At 42.2% G+C, this 17,430-nt stretch overlaps 1 protein-coding gene across 4 annotated transcripts in view; it reads left to right on the forward strand.

The window, feature by feature from the left end:
• LOC144491424 (E3 ubiquitin-protein ligase RNF168-like) overlaps nt 1-9,235 on the forward strand; it is a 34,180-nt gene extending 24,945 nt beyond the window's left edge. For 2 of the 4 annotated variants that reach the window (XM_078209232.1, XM_078209234.1), the window contains exons 5-6: nt 4,018-4,090; nt 6,524-9,235. In XM_078209232.1, coding sequence (XP_078065358.1) covers nt 4,018-4,090; nt 6,524-7,669 — 1,219 coding nt within the window. In that variant the 3' untranslated portion in view covers nt 7,670-9,235. Of the gene's footprint in view, nt 1-4,005; nt 4,091-6,523 lie in introns of all 4 variants that reach the window. The other 2 variants (XM_078209231.1, XM_078209233.1) reach the window with 1 other exon arrangement.
• The last annotated feature ends 8,195 nt before the right edge of the window (nt 9,236-17,430 follow it).

A 17,430-nucleotide genomic window follows, 5' to 3' on the forward strand; every position in this document is an offset into this window, starting at 1 on the left:
AAGGAGAAAAACAATGTTTCAGACCCAAGACCTTTCATCAGAATGAAATGTAAATATGTTTTGAACACGGGTGGCAGGACATGGCAGAAAGGAAGGTCTGTGATGGGGTGGAAGTTAGGAGTGAAGGGAAATGGTGATGGGACAAGAAACAAAAGATGTGCAAACTAGCAAAGGAAACAACATAGAACAGATAATAATCTGAAATTGTTGAACTCAGTGTTGAGTCTGGAAGGCTGTAAAGTGTCTAATCAAAAGATGAATTGTTATTCCTTAAGCTCCCATTGAACTTCACTGGAACGTTGCAGTAGGCTGAGGATAGAGATGTTTGTATGAAAGCAAGTTGAAGAATTAAAATGACACGCCACTGGAAAACTTGCGGTCATGCTTGCGGACTGAGCAGAGGTATTCCGCAAAGCAGTCTCTTGATCTGTGTTTGTTCTCCCTATTGTAGAGCAGATCACGTTTTGAACAGTGTATACAGTACACCAGATTGAATGAAGTATACGTAAGTTACTGCTACACTTGGAAGGAGTGTTTGGGGCCTTGAACAGTTGAGGAGATGGAAGGAAATAGTTGGGGCTTGGGAATGTTGTGGGAAATTTACCACTTCGGAGTCAGACTTGGAGGTTTCAACAATATAGTTTTATTTCGGACAAAGCTTTGGGAGAAAGCACTGGCACTCCGCAGTACTTGGCAGCTACCTTCTCAATTACACAATGGTAGTTGATCATTTTTATACCTTTTGGACAATAGGTAGTATGGACATTAGCCGTTAACACATCGTTACAAGTTGAGTAGACAGATACGGACATCGATAGTTAACACATCGTTACAAGCAGACAGGTACGGACATGGACAGTTAACATATCACTGTTCATAGAATGGATACATTTATGCAGTTATGTCTTCTATCAATGACTGGCTTCGATCTATACATTCAGTGGCTGATCTTGTTACATTTATGTATTTATGACCCCACCTGTGGCTGACCTTATTATCAGACTCATTGTTCTGGGTCTGCCCTTATCTAAAGTGCCTCAAGCTCTGACCAGCTTCCTGCAGCATTTCGGATCCTGCATGTTTTAACTTTTTGTGTAACTGTCTGTGCTAAAAGCCAGTGCCTGTTCATGTCCCTTCCCAGGTAACCATTTTGTGTCCATCACTTTAATTCCCCCACAACAGGAAGATAATGAATCTTGGGATATAGAGATTACATTTAAGGAGAGCTTTAAAAGAGGAAAGGGAGGCAGAGAGGTTTAGAATCATAGTAACCCAATAGTGCAGAAGGATGCCATTTGGCCTATCGAGTTTGCATTGACACTCCAACAAACTGTCTTCCCCCCCCCAACCCCATCCCCATAACTCAGCGCTTTTGCCATGGCTAATCCATTTAATTTACACATCTTTAGATACTAAGGGGCAATTTTGCATGGCCAATGCACCTAACCTGCACATCTTTGGACTGAGAGAAGAAACCGGAGCACCCAGAGGAAACCTCACGGGCATGGGGAGAATGTGCAAACTCCACACAATTGGTCACCCGAGGCCAGAATTGATCCAAGGTCCCAGGCGCTGAGGCAGCAGTGCGAACCACTGTATTCCAGAGCTTATTGTGGAAGCATGAAGACATAGATGCCATTAATTTGTTGAAAGGAGTAGGGGTTGCACAAAAGGTCAGAATTGGAGAAGAGCAAATTTGTAGTGCTGGGAGGGTTAGATAGGGAGGAGCAAGGCCATGGATATATTTAAATGTAATTTTTCAATCAATGGTGTCAACGGCATGTGCAGTTGGGAGCTAGTGTAGGTATATCAGTGCAGATTTCAACAGCAACTGCATTGAGGTAAGTAATGCCATAGAGGTGGAAGTAAAACATTGTGATTGGGGAAAATATGGACTTGGATGCCATGGTTGTAAGCAATCATCTTCACCCAGAGACTGACCAGGGAGGGGTTTGGAATGAATGGCGATGGTATCAGGTTTGTGGCAATGGCCAAAGGTGATGTTGGTCTTGACAATGTTGAACTAAGAAAATTGTGCCTCAACTAGGACTGCATGTTGGTTAAGGGTAAGAAACAGTGGAGAGTGAGAGAAAGGGGTGATGGAGTGGTAGAACCAGATGCAATCAGTGTACCGTGGCTTTGGTTGTTGTGGCCATGTGGCAGAATGTAAATGAGGAAGAGAAGGAAGCAGCAAGAGTGGATTCTTGATGGACTGCTGAGGTAATTTTGTTTTCTTCATTCTTGGGATGTGCATATCGCTAGCTAGGCTAACATCAGGGTGTTGTGTGGTTTGGAAAGGAACTTACAGGTGGTGGTATTCCCATATATCTGCTGCCCTAACCACCTCGGTGGTAGAGGTCACTGGTTTAAAGATGCTGTCACTAGACAGCTGGCTGAGTTGCTGCGACTGTTATTATCTTGAGGGTGACCATTAAATTTGAAAAGGAAATTCAAAGTTCCATAGTTCCAGTTTTAACTAAAAGAAATTATACCACAGGGGGAGCTCTGGGGACATGGGTTCAAATCCCACCATGGCAGTTGAAATAAAGGTTAACATCCCATTTACCTTTCCTATTGCAAGCTGAACTTGCATGTCAGGTTTTTGGAATTTCCTTTCAATCATTCATCCTTTCCCCTTTGAAAGATACTATTCAATCAGCTTCTATCATCCTTTCAGACAGTGGATTCCAGATCATTATAACTTGCTATGTTTAAAAAAATGTTTATTGTCACCTCTGATTCTTTGCCAATCACCTTAAATCTGTGCCCTCCAGTGCTAACTCTTTTGTCACTGGAAACAGCTTCTTATTTACCATTGATAGTTTGTGATTTTGAACATCTCTTTTAAAAAAGAGAACAATCACAGTTTCTACAATGTTGGCAAAGGTTCAGTTGGTAGCACTCTCTCTTCTGAATCAGAAGATTGTGTGTTCAAGTCCTGTCCCAAGATCACCTGAATGCAGCCATTTGGGCTGAAGCTCCAGTGCAGTACTGAGGGACTGCTGTGTTGTTTGGATGTGCCATCTTTTGGATGAGAGTTAAACTGAAACCTCTTCTGCCCACTCAGATGTGTGGAAAATATCCCATAGTACTATTTTGAAGCAGAGCAAGAGTAATTATCTCTGGTGTCCTGTTCAATTTTTATCCCTCAGGCAACCTCACAGGTCATTATCAGTGTTGTTCGTGGGAGCTTGCTTTATGCAAAATTTCCTCCATTTTGAAGTGTTGTCATTGTTATAAAATATTTGATTGGCTGTAACTCTTGACATCAGTAGTCATGAAAGGCCCGATACAAACACAGCTCTTTTATGTGCAAAAAGGAAATAACTGGTCCCTCTGGAAATCTGAATTTTTAAAAATAACATATTGGAAATACTCAGCTGATGAGGTAGCATCTGTGGAGAGGGAGTCAGAGTCGAAATGTTTCAGCTCCATGACCTCAAATCAGATGCAAACCATCAACCTGAAATGCTAACTTTTTTCCACAGATGCTGCTTGAGCTCCTGAATATTGATAGCATTTTCTGTTTTTGCCTATTAACCCTAGTACTATTCTAGAAAATCTTTTCTGCACCCTCTCCAAGGTTTTCACATACTTTCTAAATGTGGTGCCCAGAATTGATACAATACTCCAGCTGAGACCAAACCAGTGTTTTATAAAGGTTCAGCACTTTGTCTCCCTTAATAAAGACAAGGATCCAAAATCCCCTTTTTGTTTTTAACTTGTCCTACCACCTTCATAGATTTCTGTACATGTATCCCTGAATCTCTTTTATAGGTGTTGTAATAAAATTCTTGTATAAAATGAAGTTGCTTATATCTGAAGTGTATCTTTTGCATGTAGATACCACATTTATTTGTTTCACGAAATCTTGCTTTGGTGGCAGCACCTTCTGCAGTTATATAGGATGTTTACATGGACATTGATTCTGCTATAGGTTTACATTGCTGCCATTTCTACAACTACTACTCGGCTTGAGTTATTTGAGATGTTATTTCACTTTAGCTTTCTTTTTAGGTACTTATCTCCCACTTCACAAAAGCATCAAATAGTTGAAACCAGTGGACGGCGAAGTGATGCATCTGCTACAGTGAGTGTTTTTGAGAAAGTTTAGTTTTAACATTTACATGCGTGCAAAAGCTACACTATTATTTTATTTTAAAGGAAGGGAAAACTCCCATGTTAGATGTGGATCCAAAATTGCAGTAGTTTTCTATTGATACAATTTCAAGTCTGTTGCAGTTACCTGTTTTAGTTCCCGCGAATGGATTCAGCAAAAAATCCAACATCCCAGCAGCAATACAGAAGATTTGTGACCCAGAACTAGCTACCCCTCTAGCCAAGCTGTTCCAGTACAGCAACAACTTGAATTTACCCAATAATATGGAAAATTGCCCAGGTATGTCCTAATCACAAAAAGCAAAGCAAAGTCAATCTGACTGATTACTGCCCCATAATCACCATCAAGTGCCATTAGTGCTATCGAGCACCATTTTCACAGCAATAACCTGGTCACTGATGCTCACTTTGGTTTCCACCAGGGCCACTTGGCTTCTGACATTTCAGCCCTGATTCAAACTTAGACCAAAGTGCTGAATTTGGTGAGAGTCACTGCCCCTGACATTGGGGCAGCATCTGACCAAATTTGGCATCAAGGAGTCCTGGCAAAATTGAAATCAGTGGAAATCAGAAGGAAAACCATTGGTTGGGGTCATGCCGAGTGAAAAGGATGATGGTTGAGTTTGTTAGAGGTCAAGCATCTCAGCCCCAGGACACCACTGCAGGAGTTCCCCAGGGTAGTGTCTTGGGCTCAGCCATCTTCAGCTGCTTCATCAATGACCTTCGCTCCATCATAAGGTCAGGAATTGGAATGTTCGTTGATGATTACAGAATATTCAATACCATTGATGACTGCTCAGATACTGAAACAGTCCATGCCCATATGGACAATATTCAGGCTTGGACTGATAAGTGGCAATTAACATTTATGCCCCACAAGTACCAGGCAATAACTATCTCCAATAGGAGAGAATCTAGCCAGCTCCTCTTGATATTCAGTGACGTTACCATTGCTGAATCCCCCATTATCAACATCTTGAGGGATGCTATGAGCCAGAATCCTAGCTGGACCAGCCATATAACTCCACAAAGCCTGTCCACCATCTACAAGGCACAGCCTACAGTGTGATGGCATGTTCTCCGCTTGCCTGGATGAGTGCAGCTCCAACAGCACTTGGATGCCTGACACCATCCAGGACCGCCAAAGTAGCTCACTTTATTGGCACCCCATCCATCAGCTTAAACATTCACTTCCTATATCTCCAACAATGGCAGTAGTACCATCTCCATCGTCAAAACCTTCCAAACCTGTGACTTCTACCACTGTGAAGAGGAAGACGGCAGATACTTGGTAACATCTCCATCTGCAAGTTGTCCTCCAAACCATACATGATTCTCACTTGGAAATATATCACTATTCCTTCACTGTCACTGGGCCAAGATCCTGGAACTCCCTTCTTAACAGCACTGTAGGTGTATTTACACCAGATGGAGTACAGGAGTTCAGGAATGTACATCACCATAGTTTCAAGGGCAATTAGGGATGAGCAACAAATGCCACGAAAGAATACAAAAATAAACCTTGTTGGATTTAATGATTTGGGTCCAAGTCTCCTACTGTTACAAGTTGGCTTGAACTGCCCTCTAGCCACTAAAATGGTAGCAGAACTCGAGTGTAACAATGAAAATCCATTATGATCTGAACCAGATCTGACTTTTCAATAAATATTCCTTCATTGTCACCGTGAGCCATATTAAAGTTCAGGCAATTATGGTTTTTTTATTCTGATTCAACCTTATAAACTGGTTTATTCCAAAGTACAGAACAATTGATATGATCAGAATAGATTAATTCAAGTAGTAGAAGTTATATTTATTTTGTGACTGAGAAAAGAAAATGTGATGCTTATTTGAGTTGACTTATTTAAACAGAGCAATTTCTGCATTCTGTTCTGTCCTGTCCTGGAGCAGAATTACTCTGCAGTATTTTATTACCAATGGAGCTTACTTTACAAAAACTGTACAGCCTCCTTGGTCCCCCTGTCCTGTTATATTTCTGATTGGAGGATTTTGATCTCTTCATTGAACAAACACAGAGGGTACAAGGTTCTTACCAAGACATGCTACTGATTTGTTAGGTGTCTGAGGCAAGCAGCTAAAGGGTGGTTAATATGCTGATTTTTAGATTTGAACAGCAGTGGGCTCTCCTAAGAATTTAATTTGTTTTTGAGGAATGTTTGACTTGAACCATATTTTAAAATAGATCTTATCTGGATCCTATCTATGGGCTGAATGGCCTCTTCTGCACTGTAGGAATTCTATGATTCTAGATGTAGAAATAAATCCAGTGGTAATTCATCTACCTTGCAAAAGATGTTTTGCATACAACTGAATTAATACGATTCACTCTGAAAGCTTCTGAACGGTCTGCAAACTTCTGAATTTCTTTTATGTTTTTATTCAGGAAAGCAAATCGACTGATGCAGATGACATAATTTCAAACAGTGATTCAACTGAAGGTATTTCTCCTTTTCATTACGAAGATGAGCAGGAGCCAGTCTGCAGTTCAGCCCAGTCAGAGTTAGCCCAATATACTGAAGAAACTCCTGTTGCAAACATCACAGATTATCAGCAAGAAGGCGACGATACTGGAGACAATGAAAATGAGATGGTGGGAGTTTGCAGTGGTGTATGGAAGGGCAGAGAGAGGCGTAAGGAAGATGTACCACTTGCAGAATTGGAGCTAAATGCCATCAATAGCAATGGTGAAGATGATCAGTTAGAGTTTGCGACTCTGCCAATTTTAGGTCACAAACCTGATGATTATGCACACAATAGTGCAAGCTGTTGTGGTTTAGATAATATAGACCGTGCAACAATACACTCTGATGACGGCATTACATTAAAACAAAAACCAAGCCAAGATCAAGGTACAAAAGGTCAGATTGCGACTCAAGCTCCCATTCAATTGAAACCTGTTCTGAAAAGAAAAACATGGAACTCCTCTGAAGCAGTAGGAGAAATGTACTCTTCTGTTAAAAAGAGAAAAGTCTGCCCTAATGAATCGTGTGAAAGCACTTCCCATGGAATCTTCCATGAAGAGCAACTCTCCAATTGGGAGAAAAAGCAATCTGAAAAACTCAGAATGGAAGAGCAGGACAGATTGTTAGCATTACGCTTACAGAGGCAACTTGACAAGGAGATGCTGGTGGTTGATAGAAAGAGAGGATCACCTGACGAATATCTGCTTCGGACCAATAGATCAACTCCCATAAATTGTGAGAAAAGGGTGCATGCCAAAAACCAATCATCAGCGGGAACACGAAACGGCAGTCGAACTTCTGGAAAGTTGCAGAGATCACAGCCTAGCCGTTCTGCACGAGGTAGAAAGGATAGAGTACTCAGAGCTCCTTCATTTACTACAAACAAACAGAAAAGCAGAATCTGGCAGCACCCAACAGGACAAGTTAAAAGTCAAATAACTCTTCGTCAGGGGCCACTTAATGATATGGATGCTAACTCTGCAGCATTGATTCCTGTCAATGAACTGAGAAGCGGTAAAAAACAACAAACTATTGTTGAAATGTTCCAGAAACATGGTGAAAACTAACAGACTTGTGCCAAAATGCAGCCATTGTTCTGATTGCTAGTAATTTTGTTCATTTGTTGAATGTGACTTTCATACTTATGTTGGGTTTAAATTTCTTCACGGACTACAGTTCTTGTTTGCCAGATTTTCCATTTGTGTCATGCAGTTATCCAACATTCTGAAGCTTTTCTGTTGACTGTCCAGAGCTTCAAATCATCCTTCAATTCATTGGAGCAGTCCTTGGTAAGAACATTACAAGTTGTGCAATTGAGATTTTGTGATATTTAAAAGCTTGTGTAATTGCAGTTTATCTCCAGAAATATGGGAAATGTATAAACATTTTGAATTCCTTTTAAACGGTGGTGCAGCTTCACTGCAATAGCAAGCAAGAGGAGAACTTGTTCTAAATAGTGCTGTGGTTTACCTATGCCTGGCCTTATTGCAGTTTAACGTATTTGTTATTCGGTTCATGAAATAAATTTGATTATTCTAAAAGTTGAGAATCCAAACTTCCAATTTCATCTCTAAACCTAAATGCCATTGATCAATATTGTTCAATACTTTATTTTGTATTATACTTCATTGTTTAAAAGAAGCTGATATTATAGTTAGCCTCCATCTGTACCACTGTTGATAGCTCGATACAATGTAAACCTTGCTCGAGATGATTCTTTTTTGAATGGTTTAAAGTAGCTTGAATAATAAAGAAAAGAAAATGAGACATTCAGAAATCATCAATAAAATCGGAGCTACTGGCATTACACAAGGGAAGCAGACAGATTAATATTTCTGGCATTGATCCAATGGAAAGTATAACTGAACAAACTGCAGAGGAGAAGGAGGAAGATTTATGCTACCTAAACAGGTTTGATTTTCTTTTGAAGCTAATTTCAGTTGAGTACAGAGCAGCTGTTGCATTCTGAGCTATCCTTAGGCTGAGACCTTAACACTAAGGCCGTCTATTTGCTCAGTTGGACAGGGTGCACAAGGTACAGATGTTTGCAGTGAAATGATAAGTAGTGTGCTCTTATCAGCCAGCAGCTGGAGAAAGAATATGAAAGCACTGGTGTTTGGGACTGAGATGACAGGGAAAAGGGTGAGGAATGTGAAAGTGGGTACCCAGTGTATGGAATTGGGAACATTAGCCTGTTTGCAGGGGAGCACTCGTTTCAGATTTAGGACCAAGGAGGTTCCATATTAATTCTAAAACTAGTTAGAAGCCTTCAGCAGAAACCTGCTTTTGATATTGGAAGGTTTGAGGTACCCTAAAGAGTGTTCTTGGGTGAAATGCCTAATAAGAGATTTCCCATGTCACAGGGAAGCATTTTTAGGTCATTCCTCCTACTCATTTTCAAAACCCGGCTTCTAGCAAAAGCCAGGAAGCTGTTTTCAAATTACTTTTTACAAGATCATAATTATTGAGGACAACTTGGCTCAAATCAATTAATCCAAGGGAGGCGGTGGTGAAGTGATATGTCACTGGACTCTTGTAATCTAATGTTCTGAGGACCTAGGTTTGAATCCCACAATGGCAGATGGTGAGATTTGAATCCAATAAAATCTGGAATTAAAAATCTAATGATCATTAAACCATTGTCGACTGTCATTTAGAAACTGGTTCACGAATTACTTTTAAGGAAGGGAACCTGCTGTCCTACCTGCTCTGGCCTGTGTGTGACTCCAGATCAGGAAGAAGTCTCATAACACCAGGTTAAAGTCCAATAGGTTTATTTGGCAGCACTAGCTGCCAAATAAAGCTGTTGGACTTTAACCTGGTGTTGTGAGACTACTTACTGTGCTTACCCCAGTCCAACGCCGGCATCTCCACATCATGGCTCCAGATCCACATCAATATGGTTGACTGAAATGGTCTAGCAAGCCACTCGGTTCAAACGATAATTAGGGATGGGAAATAAATGCTGGCCCAGTCACTGATGCCCACATCCATTGAATAAAATAAATCCATCCAAAAAAATCTAAAAGTGCCCTTGTTACAGCATCCGTGCATTTCAGATGTTCAATTCCACTAACTGGGAATCTGTTTCATATATTGGTCAATGTACTTTCAGATATTATACCTTAAACTTACTTCCACAATTTATGTTGAGCGTTCCAAATATGCCTTCGAAAGGCAGTGATATAGTGGTAGTATCGCTGAACTAATAATCCAGAGACCCATGGGAATGCTTTGGAGATGCGAGTTCGAATCCCAACGTGGCATTTGGTGAAATTTGAATTGAATAAAAATCTGGAATTAAAAGTCTAATGATGACTATGAAACTAGAGGATTCTTAGAGACAGGATGTATGTGCATTTAGAATGGAACAATCTCATTAGTGGCAGACAGCATGGTTTTGTAAGAGGGAGGTCGTGCCTTACAAATTTGGTGGAGTTTTTTGAGGAAGTGACAAAAACGGTTGACGAAGGAAAGGCCGTGGATGTCGTCTATATGGATTTCAGTAAGGCATTTGACAAAGTCCCACATGGCAGGTTGGTTAAGAAGGTTAAGGCTCATGGGATACAAGGAGAAGTGGCTAGATGGGTGGAGAACTGGCTTGGCCATAGGAGACAGAGGGTAGCGGTCGAAGGGTCTTTTTCCGGCTGGAGGTCTGTGACCAGTGGTGTTCCACAGGGCACTGTACTGGGACCTCTGCTATTTGTGATATAATAAATGATTTGGAAGAAGGTGTAACTGGTGTTATCAGCAAGTTTGCGGATGACACAAAGATGGCTGGACTTGCGGATAGCGATGAGCATTGTCGGGCAATACAGCAGGATATAGATAGGCTGGAAAATTAGGCAGAGGTGGCAGATGGAATTTAATCCAGATAAATGCGAAGTGATGCATTTTGGAAGAAATAATGTAGGGAGGAGTTATACAATAAATGGCAGAGCCATCAAGAGTATAGAAACACAGAGGGACCTAGGTGTGCAAGTCCACAAATCCTTGAAGGTGGCAACGCAGGTGGTGAAGAAGGCATGGTATGCTTGCCTTTATAGGACGGGGTATGGAGTATAAAAGCTGGAGTCTGATTTTGCAGCTGTATAGAACGCTGGTTAGGCCACATTTGGAGTACTGCGTCCAGTTCTGGTCGCCGCACTACCAGAAGGACATGGAGGCGTTGGAGAGAGTGCAGAGAAGGTTTACCAGGATGTTGCCTGGTATGGAGAGTCTTAGCTATGAGGAGAGATTGGGTAAACTGGACTTGTTCTCCCTGGAAAGACGAAGAATGAGGGGAGATCTAATAGAGATGTACAAGATTATGAAGGGTATAGATAGGGTGGACAGTGGGAAGTTTTTTTCCCAGATCAGAAGTGACGTTCATGAGGGGTCACGGGCTCAAGGTGAGAGGGGCGAAGTATAACTCAGATATTAGAGGGATGTCTTTTACATAGAGGGTGGTGGGGGCCTGGAATGCGCTGCCAAGTAGGGTGGTGGAGGCAGACACGCTGACATCGTTTAAGACTTACCTGGATTGTCACATGAGCAGCCTGGGAATGGAGGGATACGAACGATTGGTCCAGTTGGACCAAGGAGCGGCACAGGCTTGGAGGGCTGAAGGGCCTGTTTCCTGTGCTGTACTGTTCTTTGTTCTTTGTACTGTTGTTTGTTGTAAAAACCCATCTGGTTCACGAATGTCCTTTAGGGAAGGAAATCTGCTGTCCTTATTTGGTCTGGCCTACATGTGACTCCAGACCCACAGCAATGTGGTTGACTCTGAAATGGATGGGGAATAAATGCTGGCCAGCCAGTGACGCTCGCATCCCGTAAATGGATAAATAAATACTATTTTGCGCATCTCTTTGCTGATGACTCCTTTCCAGGCTGAAACACCTGCGTGAATCACTTTTTGATATTGGGGATAGATGGGTGTGGAATTCAAAACAAAAACAAATCAGCCATGAATCAAGCTTGAGGGGCTGAATGGCCTACTATTTCATATGTTTTCATTTTAGACCTCCTATACCAAGATCTAGCCTTGTTTGTCTGGAGGCCATGACCCTGTGGTGTGATCATAACACTGCACAGCTTGATCATTGATTTCTAAGTTATATTGAACTGTTATACTATGTACTACAACCTATGTAGTTCAACATTAATTTAGCTTTATTGCTGTGTCTTGGTTAGACATACTGAGCACTGTGTTGACTGAGACTCCTAGTTTCTTCCCACTTCATCTGTAGCTGTCCACAGGGAGGCCATTGTTCATGAAGAGACTGCTGGTGGGTGGGTGGGTCATAGAAGTTTGACTATTAGGTGGAAAATTGGCCAATGGAGCTTCGAGGGGAGGTGGTGGATTAATGGTAATGTCACTGGGCCAGTAATCCTGAGGCCAGACTATTGCTTTGGTGACATTCACAAATCCAACATGGCAGCTGGTAGAATTTAAATTTGATTAAGAAATCTGGAATTATAAAGATAAATTCGAGACTATCATCAATTATTGTAAGAACCCATCTGGTTCACTAATGTTCTTTAGGGAAGGAAATCTGCTGTCCTCACCTGGTCAGGCCTACATGTGATTCCACACCAACTAAAAAGTGGTTGACTCTTACATCCCTCTGACACATAAGCCATTCAGTTTTGACAAGCAGCTATGAAGCTGAAAAGAAAAAGAAACTGGATAGACCACCCAGCTTCAAATTAGGCACTGGAAATGACAACGGTACATCTAGACCTGTTGACCCTGTAAAGTTCTTACTGACATGGGGGCTTGTGACAAAAGTGGTAGAGATGTCCCAGAGACTAGTCGAGTAACAGCCTGATATATGCATACTCACAAAATCCTACCTCGTGGACCCATAATCACCAGCAGCATACGGGCAGGAGCCAAAAGAAAGGAAAAGCTTCATCCTCACCAATCTATCTGAAGCAGATGCATCTGTCCATAACTATTGAAAGGAGTGACCACCACGCAGTCTTTGTAGAGCCAAAGTCTTCAAGTTGAGCATTCCTTCCATAGTGTTGTAAGGCATAGGCACTGTGTTTAATGGGTTAGATTTTGAACTGAGCCTTGAGGGGCTGTGCACCAGCAGCAGCTACAGACCTCCTGGCCCAGCAATCCCCACTCTACCATTACCATCAAGCAGGGGTTAATCATCCAGTACAGAAGAGTCCCTTCTGCTCATCAAGTCTGCACCAACAAAAATGCTCTAAATCTACACATTCCATTTCCAACACTTGCTCTTGGCCTTGAAAGTTATGGCCTTTGTCCAGATATGGAAAAATTAGCTAAATTCAAGACATGAAGTGAAAGTGATTGCCCTCAACATCAAGGCAGCATTTGACCAAGTGTGGCGTCAAGGTGCCCCAGCAAAACTCGAATCAATGGGCATCTGGGAGGAACATTCTCTACTGATTAGAGTCATATCTAGTGCAAGGGAAGATGGTTGTGGTGATTGGAGCTCAATCGTTTTAGTCCCAGGACATCATTGCAGGTGTTCCTCAAGATCGTGTTCTGGGCCCAATCATCTTCAGCTGGTCAGAAGTGGGGATGTGTGCTGATGGCTTGCAAATTTGCGACTCCTCAGATACTGAAGCAGATTATGTCCGTGTGTAGCAAGACCCAACTTGAGCTTATAAGTGGCAAGTTACATTAATGCCACACAGGTGCCAGGTAATGACCATCTCTAACAGGAGAGAGTCCAACCATCGCCCTTTGGTATTCAATGGCATTACCATCAGTGCATCCCCCACAATCTACTTCCTGGTGGTTATCATTGACCATGAACTGAACTGGACCAGCTGTATAAATACTGTAGCTACAAGAGCAGCTCAGAGACTGCAAATTCTACGATAAGTAACTCCTCTCCTGATTCCCCAAATGTGATTAAATATTCTCCACTTGCCTAAGTAAGTGCAGCTCCAACAACACTCAAGAAGCTCAACGCCATCCAGGGCAAAGCAGCCTGCTTGATTGGCGCACTCTCCACCACTTTCAGACATTCAATCCCTTCACCACTGAGATACAGTGGCAGCAATGTGTACCATCTACAAGATACGCTGCAGTAAACTCGGCTTTTTCACCAACACCTTTCAAACTGCAACCTCTACCACCTGGAAGGACAACAGCAGCAGCACTACCACCTGCAGTTTCCCCTCCAAGCCACACACCATCCTAACTTGAATCTCACCACCATCCTCTCGAGGGCAATTAGGGATGGGTAATAAATGCTGGCCTCGGCAGTGAAACCCATATCCTGCGAAATAGTTTTTTAAAATGCAAATATTTGGGGTTGGGTCATGTAGTCAGACGTAGACAATCCAGGAGCGTGACCTACAATTATCAGAGTCAGAATTGAGCCATTAGAGAGTTACTGGACAGGACGCAGTGGAGGCCCTTGGTCTGTTGCAGATATTTTTAAAAAAGTTATGGCTAGGGCTCTCAACAAGGATGCATTAAATTGATGAACTTTTAAATTTAACAATTAAAAATTTTTAATTCCAATACAGGAGCAGATGGCGCCTCAAGCATTAGCAGTTTTGGTAATGGGCATCAGAGAACCATTAGAAGTGTCATAAAATTATAACTGGAGTTCATATTTGAATGTCACCTACTATCGATACAGGAAAATGTAACAGCTAATAGAAGAGAGGTCTACTTAATTTTCATTGGATTGTACAAAGAATTTTAACACCATAGATCCATGTATATAAGCACAATTTTTTAATTCTTGGGAATTTCTCATTTTGAGGCCTTAGAGCTTTGAAATCTATGTTATTCTAAGTTATTTCCTAACGGATTTAATTTTGACCCATATCAGTTGACATCTTATTCCGAGACCTTAACTACATTACATGTATTGTGGGCCTTCTATAGAATAGAACCTTGGATAGGCTGCACATCTTAACCATGAGCATATTTGGCAAACTAGAGAAATCTATTGTACTCAGCAAATGACTTCTAATAAAATGCCTAACAACTCGGGATTTTGATAAGAGTAAATAGGAAGAGACTAATTTTCAGCGCCAGGAACCCGGGTTCAATTCCCAGCTTGGGTCACTGTGTGGAGTTTGCACATTCTCCCTGTATCTGCGTGGGTTTCCTCCAATTTCCTCCCACAGTCCAAAGATGTGCAGGTTAGGTGAATTGGCCATGCTAAATTCTCCCTCAGTGTACCCAAACAGGTGCCTGTGTGTGGCAACTAAGGGATTTTCACAGTAACTTCATTACAGTGTTAATGTAAGCCTACTTGTGACTAATAAAGAAGCTTTAAAACTTTAGTGGCAGATAGATCAGCAATCAGCGAGCACATATTTAAGATTAGGAAAAAACCACTGAGGAGAAACAATATTTGTAAGCAGTAAGTAATTTTATGATCTGGAATGAACAGTCTTTAAGGGGTGGTGGGGAGGTGGTAAAAAAGTTTAACAGTGACTTTCAAAAAGAAATTGGAAAAGAGGTGCAGTTTAGGTGGATTGGCCATGCTAAATTGCCTCTGTGTCCCAAGATGTGTAGGTTAGGGGATTAGTGGGGTAAATACGTGCAGTTACTGAGATAGGGTGTGGGTAAAATGTTCTGTCGAAATGTTGGCACAGACCCGATAGGCTGAATGGCCTCCTGCAGTATAGGGATTCTATGAAATTCTATGCACATCAAATGAAATAATGCCCAGTTGTGGAGAAAGAGCTTTCGAGTAGGAGAAGTTGACCTGCAAAGGATCACCAGCACATTAAAAGCAGATGTCCATTGTATAGCTGATATGAGCACACGGACATGTGGCAGCTGCTGGAAACTGAAGACTGAGTGTAAGCACACACTTGTGTATGAGCCTTGGCGCCTACCGTCATTGGGTTGCAGGCAAGCAAGCAGCAGTTGCTAACGTTTTGTGCCTCTAACTCCCATGGAATATGCTTGTCTGGAGTGGGAGGATGGTGGCCTTACACTCACATCAAAGTTATAGGCAGATTATTAAACCCAACTAGTCTATATTGGTGTTGATGTTCTGCTTGAGCAAATACTCTTTGTCACATTGACCCACAATGTTCCCATATCCTTTCAACCACTTATTTCACACGCCTGTTCATTGAGCATTGGTATGTTGTCTGCCATATTCAGTAGCCCTTTAAGTGAATTCCAACCTCATAAGTCTCTTTACTTTCTCCTTTGGGGAATGTCACCTGCCCACTCTGCTCTATATTTAATCATATATCTAAAGCTTCCCATTCTTGACTCTTCAACAATCGTAAATAGTCTGCTATTTGTTCTGTTTCATATTTTAATAACTTCAAAAACATTTTGGACAAAAAGCATGAGACTATAGTGAGTCTTCTGGATTGAACGTAATTTTAAAAATTGGTTATGTTGCTGCTTTTCCATTGATGAGACAGTTTTTTTAAAAAAAAGTGTTTTTTGAGAGTCTTCTGGGTTGAACATAAATGAGGCAAAGGCCAAAGTTATGGCTCTAAATGGTAATGGAAAAGTCATGATTGGAAGCATCGAGATGGAACCAGTGGATGATTTCAACCTTGGCTGGATGATAAACATCGAGGTTGCATCAAAGAATGAAATACAGGTTGGATTAGTTCTGACAAGCAGCGTGACCAGTGACTTAACTAGCATTTGGAAGTTCAAAAGTGTAAGCACAAAGCTGAAAAAACATCTAATACAGTCACAAATGTGGAGTGTTGCACTCTGAATGTGAAAGTTGGGCTCTGAGGAAAGAAGATGCGAGCAGCTTTTGAAATGTGGGTATGGCAGAGGATGCTCAGAATCACCCGAATCCGTGTGTTCCCCAACCGGAAACCATGGATGAACCGGGATATCCACTGCTTGCTGAAGTCCAGGTCTGAGGCGTTCAAGTCAGGTGACACTGACCTATACAAGAAAGCCAGATACGATCTAAGGAGATCCATCAAAGATGCCAAAAGACAGTACCGGACCAAGCTAGAGTCCCAGGGTAGCCACACCGACTATGGCAAGGTCTGCAAGACATAACAGGCTACAAGATGAAGACATGTAAAATCACCGGCTCCAACGCACCTCTCCCTGACGAGCTCAATGCATTCTACGCCTGTTTTGAGCAAGAGGTCAACGAGAGCATGCCCTCCACCCTGGTAGTCCTGGATGAACCTGTATCTGGGGTCACCATTGCAGATGTCAGAGTAGCTTTCTCGAAGGTCAACCCACGGAAAGCGACTGGCCTGGATGGGGTACCCAGATGAGCACTCAGATCCTATTCAGATCAGCTGGCGGGAGTATTCACAGACATCTTCAACCTCTCTTTACAACAATCTGAGGTCCCTATCTGCTTCAAGAAGACAACCATCATCCCGGTACCTAAGAAAAACCAAGCAGCGTGCCTTAATGACTATCAGCCGGTGGCTCTGACATCCATCATTATGAAGTGCTTGGAAAGGCTAGTCATGGCACGAATCAATTCCAGCCTCCCAGACTACCTAGATCCACTACAGTTTGCCTATCGCCGCAACAGGTCCACAGCAGACACCATCTCCCTGGCCCTGCACTCAACCCTGGAACACCTAAATAACAAGGACACCTATGTCAGACGCCTATTTATTGACTACAGCTCAGCCTTCAACACTATTATTCCCACAAAACTCATCTCCAAACTCCGTGGCCTGCGCCTTGGCACCTCTTTCTGTGACTGGCTCCTGAACTTCCTAACTCACAGACCACAATCGGTAAGGATAGGCAACAACACCTCCTCCACGATCATCCTCAACACCGGTGCCCCACAAGTCTGTGTTCTCAGCCCCCTATTATACTCCTTATACACCTATGACTGTGTGGCCAAATTCCCCTCCAATTCGATTTTCA

The sequence above is a fragment of the Mustelus asterias genome, chromosome 3, assembly GCF_964213995.1.
Source record: "Mustelus asterias chromosome 3, sMusAst1.hap1.1, whole genome shotgun sequence".
Lineage (NCBI taxonomy): Eukaryota > Metazoa > Chordata > Chondrichthyes > Carcharhiniformes > Triakidae > Mustelus > Mustelus asterias.